We start from the raw sequence: 6,594 nt of genomic DNA, 5'->3' as shown, positions 1-6,594 counted from the left end.
TAGAAAGTTTTAAAAATCCGGAAAAACTCGAAAATTTGCAAAATTGTTTTAATTTTTTTTCTGGCTTTATTTGAAAACGAATTTTAAATAAATTGCATATTTATATTGCCACTTTTTTCGCACTATCCAATGGCGTCAATATTTTTGCAATCCGACGTTTCGTCTTCTTTTTTGTTTGACGTCAACTTTCGCCAGAAATCCCAATGATACAATTTTTCATAACTTTTCAACCCCCCAAATCAACCCTCCGCCGCCCCTGCTCACGCATTTATTTATTTTTCGTTTATTATAAGCCCCTTTACCATTTCCACTTATAAATGTCCAGGTAACAATTTTCTTTTTTTGCCCTCTGAGTTAAATATTTTGATCGGTCTATAACTTAAAATTGTGATTAAACCATTCATTGCCCAAAAAAGTCAGGAACTGTTTTGAGCAACCATTTTTTTCTAGTAATGATGTCTACTTTCCATTGCTCAAGTTTGTAGTAAAGCTAGCGGGTCAGCTCGTTTTTTGTTGTCGTCAAAAGTCGTAACACCCTTTATCACCTTCCAGGCGCAAGAGATAGAAGGCCTGAAAATCTTCCACTACTCCGGAGGCTTGAGTTTCGCCTCTAGGAATAGTTTCAAAGACCTGTTGATAAGGAAAACTGGTCTAGATGCCGCCGCGGTGCTGAGGAAGAGGGTTAAACTTACCGACAAAGGCTTGGAGGACGAGGACGAGCTCCTCACGAAGTGCATAATACTGGATTTCTCTTGCCTCACCTTCGTAGATCCGGCTGGGGTTGACTTTTTGCGCACCATGCAGAGCGACTACGCCAAGCTGGGTGTATCGATGTATATAGCAGGATGTTCAGGTAAGTTACAATGAAAAATGCTTCTAAAAGGTTTGCTTTAAACTAGTGTTCCCTAAAGCTCTGAATTAATAAGTTTTGTGTAGTAATCTTCATTTTGTGGCGACGTCAACCACTTCTAACATGGCCAGTTTGATTGACTTTTCTTCTGTCAGGAGTTAGAGTTGTCCATTTGACAGATCTCGCAAAAATTCTTTTGGTTTGAGTTTAGGTGTCTCTAACCTCAATAATCACAAATTGAACCTCAAGTTCCTGTTTAAATTAAATAGTTATTGTCAAATGTATAGCCACACTTAGTTAAGTCATTATTGATACACAGGGTGTTCCTTGAAATTACATGAAAATTAACGAGGCTAGCAAACGGTACCTGCAGTGAGACTAACGCGTGTGACGTCACGTCGCGGAACCCGTTTACGTGTTATAGGTTAGATTCTGTTTTTCAGTATCGTTTTATCACTTTTATCTTTACCAGTTTTTTGACATGGCGTAATGGAAACTTCAAACAGTGCTAAAATGTGTAGAAAAATGCGATGTTTCGTCTTTGGATATACGAATGCATCAGTAAATATAAAAAATTGTTAGTTCCTTTTTTGCACCACTAGATTCAGCACTTTGCACATAACCAAAAATTCTAAAACCATAGCAACGTCAGCAGTTAAAAACGTTTTTCCATTTTTTGTATAAACTATAGAATGAAGGACACAACGGTACGACAATGTCGGTAATTGCAGGTCTGACGGACCACAAATAACAGAATGTGGCAGACTATTACATGAAAACCTAACCACTAATGCTCTCACGCGAGCCTATTCCGCATCGTGACGNATGCCGCCGCGGTGCTGAGGAAGAGGGTCAAACTGGCGGACAAAGGCCTGGAGGACCAAGACGAGCTCCTCACGAAGTGCATAATACTGGATTTCTCTTGCCTCACCTTCGTAGATCCGGCTGGGGTTGACTTTTTGCGCACCATGCAGAGCGACTACGCCAAGCTGGGTGTATCGATGTATATAGCAGGATGTTCAGGTAAGTTACAATGAAAAATGCTTCTAAAAGGTTTGCTTTAAACTAGTGTTCCCTAAAGCTCTGAATTAATAAGTTTTGTGTAGTAATCTTCATTTTGTGGCGACGTCAACCACTTCTAACATGGCCAGTTTGATTGACTTTTCTTCTGTCAGGAGTTAGAGTTGTCCATTTGACAGATCTCGCAAAAATTCTTTTGATTTGAGTTTAGGTGTCTCTAACCTCAATAATCACAAATTGAACCTCAAGTTCCTGTTTAAATTAAATAGTTATTGTCAAATGTATAGCCACACTTAGTTAAGTCATTATTGATACACAGGGTGTTCCTTGAAATTACATGAAAATTAACGAGGCTAGCAAACGGTACCTGCAGTGAGACTAACGCGTGTGACGTCACGTCGCGGAACCCGTTTACGTGTTATAGGTTAGATTCTGTTTTTCAGTATCGTTTTATCACTTTTATCTTTACCAGTTTTTTGCCATGGAAACTTCAAACAGTGCTAAAATGTGTAGAAAAATGCGATGTTTCGTCTTTGGATATACGAATGCATCAGTAAATATAAAAAATTGTTAGTTCCTTTTTTGCACCACTAGATTCAGCACTTTGCACATAACCAAAAATTCTGAAACCATAGCAACGTCAGCAGTTAAAAAGGTTTTTCCATTTTTTGTATAAACTATAGAATGAAGGACACAACGGTACGACAATGTCGGTAATTGCAGGTCTGACGGACCACAAATAACAGAATGTGGCAGACTATTACATGAAAACCTAACCACTAATGCTCTCACGCGAGCCTATTCCGCATCGTGACGTCAGAGAGCGTTTTGCGCGTTCAAGCGAATATTGGCACTTTACAGATGTGATTACAAGCCTATGTTTATCCATTTTTTGACGTTTAAATAAAATATAATTTTTTGTGAACATCCCTATTGCAAGCAAGTCTCCTTTTGAGAGAACTTTGGAGGTTTCGATCTTAACGCAAAGCGTTTTTAAGAGTTCGCTTTAAGTCGCGAGGAAAAATCTTTAATTAACAGGACAAAAGGGGTTATAGAAGTTGTTTTTCTCATACTTTTTGACCATACAGGGTGATTCACAAATGGTGACCAAAAATGAGACCCTTTATTCTTTTGTGATTTTTAAGGGGGTCTTTCCTATAAAGTTTTTATTTAGTCCGCTTCGTTAAGGAGATACGGGGTGTTAAACTTCAAGAAATATTTTTAATTTTTTTAAATAATTTAAAAACTAGTAAGTAAGTGAAATAATTTGAAATTGGGCATATGTATTTATGTCAACATTGTCCAAAATTGTCTAAAACTTAGATGGTCCAGTGGCGGAGATACAGGGTATTGGTGGCATAGTTTTCTAAATAAAATAGTACGCCATTGCTTTATGGCAAGAACCACGATATTTTCGGATTTGTCTTTCTTATGTCATTCGAAAAAGCCTGATTTTCGAGTAAAACTTAAATTGGGCTGCGATAGCAACTTTGACATTCTGAGCAGTTAGAAGAAAAAATAAATAATGCTTTTCGTCAGATTCAAGCAACAATAAATGTCGAACAAATTACATTTTCGTTACTAAAAAGATGTCGGTCGGGCCTGTGTTCGTGGAAATGCAGATATTTTTGAGCATTTACTCAAATAAAATCATCAAAATGATGACTCATGTTATTAATTTCTTTATTCGAATAAATAACGGAATAAATAGTGCTTGTCATGTCATTTAAGTAAAAGTGCATTCAATTGGTTTTATAAATTTTACTCGAAAATCAGGCTTCTTTCGAAAAACTTAAGAGAGCAGCAAATTGTAGAAAATTGTAAATTGTAATTGTAATCGTAAAAATGTTTTTTTTGTGCAATTAAAGTCCATATGGATAGAAATATAAATAATTGTGGTTTGTAGAATGCTTACTCCTCCATTTTTTTCGCTCGCTATTATAACTAACAACTAAATAAAGATCATAAACGATTTCTTCGTTCCAGGACCAGTGTACGAAGTCATAATGAGATGCGACAAGGTAGAGAAGAAGGAGAACAAGTTCTTCTTGTTTCCCACAGTTCACGACGCGGTACTGTTCGCTCAAGCTAGTGTTCTAAGCAAAAAAGATTCGTAGTGTCATAGAGAATTTCTAGAAACATGCCAGTGTAGTAATTTTTTTAAGATTAAGCTCAAAAAGCAATCGGTGGAATTGTTGCAATGCAATATGGAGTACTTAACTGTTACTTGCCAAACGCAATACGATTGATTTGTGAAATTTTTAATATTTGTGGAGTATTTTTTGATTTTTTAGTATTTTTATTGTTGTATTTTTTGAAAGTTTTTTTTTTAATACTTATATGTATTTAAGCATACCCAGTGTTGAGAATACTTAATTATGTAGTCGTTTAACATTGTTTTAAGTAGCAACTGTTTTATTTTTGTTTGAATTATTTTTTCGAACAAGCTGATGTGTGGCGAGTTTTACTTTTCCGTAGGAATATATTAATTTTGTATTTATTTTTTCTGCGTAAATATGTATTTATTAAATTGTTCTCCTGTAAAATAAAGTAATAAATATATTTTGATTTTAAGTCTTCTAACTGATTTTTCTCCCACTTTCACCCAGCCAACATTTTTTTGAACAGTTCACGAGAGACTGAGTAGATATGAGGATCGACTCGAGGTAAGTGAAATTTTACCTAGTGGTCTGTGGATTAGTTTTGTGGGATTTTTTTTTTAAATTCAGGGCTTTATTGTGCACATTATTATTTTTCAAGTATTTTCCATCGCTAGTCACTACTTTTATCCCATATTTTGATGCTATTCATCAATCGATCCAGTTTTTCACATCTTCGTGAGATTGGAAACACTGCTTAGCCAGGCCATGTTTCATGAATCGGAACAAGTAGTAATCCGACGGAGTAATATCTGGTGAATATGGCGGGCGGGGTAAATTTCAGCGTTTATTTTTAAGTATTTTTATCTGCTCCCACTATAGTAAGTGGTAGTAAATACGCAGTAAAGCCTAACAGAGCTTTGACACGAGTATATTATAGCATAAGTTACGCCATATACTGTAAATCTCTTAAAATTAATTCACACTCCTATCAATTCCACAGTCATGCAATAATCAATGGATTTATTTAGTGTTTATATGGTTTGTAAAATTGGAATAAACTTACAGTTGTTTGTACCACTAGCGAGGGCGCTAGTTGCTAATTGTGGGTAATGCAGTATACGCTTTTATCGACATTCCATGATTTAAGAGATATTTTTTGTGGCGTTTATGATTCACCGTGTCTGAAATCTGTGTTTATTGTTTTCTACAACGATTTCCAGTTTCTTCAGAATTTATGTTCTCCTTTGTATAATGTATTACGGTTTTACAATGTTCGCAGTTCTATTTGTGAAAGATATATAAACATAAACATAAACACATAAACTACCACATCTTCGGTAGCGCCTTGTGTAATAACACCTTGGCATCAAGCAGAGTAAGTACTTGCTCGTGTCTAATCGATAATGAAAAAATTAAAAAATGTAATAAAGGATTTACCGATAAAGGTAACACGCTTTCGTAATGTGGAACATTCATTATGACTTCTTGTCGTCTTCCGCCACATTCCTTTGGCGTAGACCCCACATTGGGCGCCATGTCATCTTTCACCATCATTATTTCATTCCCTTCGGGAATTACCTACAACATGGGGAGAACCGACATTTTTACCAAGATTCCTATTTATTGCTGCGGTGATGACTGATGAGGCTCTCGCCTCTTCTTCTTCTTCTTATTTATTTTTGTCTTTTTCCACTCTTAGACCCATACGAGATGGAACGGATTTGGAGGCTTTCAACTTGGCCTAGTTTACTGACTACTCTATAGTACGATCATATTCGATGCAAAGTAATAAATCATTGCTTGTTTTACAAATTGAATAATTTCTTTATACATTATGAAGGGACGAGGGGATCAGTTCAGGTCTGGCACCCTTGTTGCTACAAAAATTCCTTTATTGTCATAAACTATTTATNATTTTCGAAAAAAAGTTTCCTGCAAAAAGTTTGTATTTTTTTCCGTAAAATACGATCCTGCAATAAAAAATTGGGGTTTTCATTTGAAAAATCGAAGTTGACCCTCGTTTGACCTTGAAAATCGACTTCAAGGTCATTTTCAAGGTCACCTTCGTATGTCCCCCTCCAAACCCTAAAACTTTTTTCTAAAACATTTTTCCTCATTCTGCTCGGGTTTCGAGATATTTGGGGTGGGACATTAAAATGGGACACCCTGTAGTAAATAGACTATTAATACATTGTTTTTAAGGAGATAAGTAGATTTTACCGTAAAAGTGGAAGTTGCTATGGACAACTGGAGGTAAGTGGGGTAACTTACCTCCCTAGGGGAAAAAATCGATTTAGAGTTATAAATGCATATTTTATGCACAAATAAATAGAAATATTTGATGAACATTACATTTTATTAATCATTATGAATGAATATTTATAGTAATTGTACAGTTATTACATTTAGTAACATTTATAAAATCTGAATAATTATTCCCCTCGCTTTTACTAATTGTCACATTTTTCTCAAAATGATTTGACTGCTCCATTTCAGTCACCGGAGACTCAATATTATCTGACTGATCCATTAAAACAGCATGCGACATACTACTAGAACCTAGAGTTGAAGTGTAATTGTAAAGAATCCTGTTGGCTATTTAATTTTTGTTACTTAAACTGT

At 35.5% G+C, this 6,594-nt stretch overlaps 1 protein-coding gene across 4 annotated transcripts in view; it reads left to right on the top strand.

Annotated features, from left to right (window-relative positions):
* LOC108915440 (solute carrier family 26 member 10) overlaps positions 1 to 4,426 on the top strand; it is a 34,881-nt gene extending 30,455 nt beyond the window's left edge. For 3 of the 4 annotated variants that reach the window (XM_023455296.1, XM_023455297.1, XM_023455295.1), the window contains 3 exons: positions 553 to 681; positions 1,702 to 1,873; positions 3,857 to 4,426. In XM_023455296.1, coding sequence (XP_023311064.1) covers positions 553 to 681; positions 1,702 to 1,873; positions 3,857 to 3,987 — 432 coding nt within the window. In that variant the 3' untranslated portion in view covers positions 3,988 to 4,426. Of the gene's footprint in view, positions 1 to 552; positions 854 to 1,701; positions 1,874 to 3,856 lie in introns of all 4 variants that reach the window. The other variant, XM_018721469.2, reaches the window with a different exon arrangement.
* Positions 4,427 to 6,594: the final 2,168 nt, after the last annotated feature.

This window comes from Anoplophora glabripennis, unplaced genomic scaffold (assembly GCF_000390285.2).
Source record: "Anoplophora glabripennis isolate ALB-LARVAE unplaced genomic scaffold, Agla_2.0 scaffold155, whole genome shotgun sequence".
In the NCBI taxonomy this organism is placed as follows: domain Eukaryota; kingdom Metazoa; phylum Arthropoda; class Insecta; order Coleoptera; family Cerambycidae; genus Anoplophora; species Anoplophora glabripennis.
This window is presented reverse-complemented; position numbering and strand designations above follow the sequence as displayed.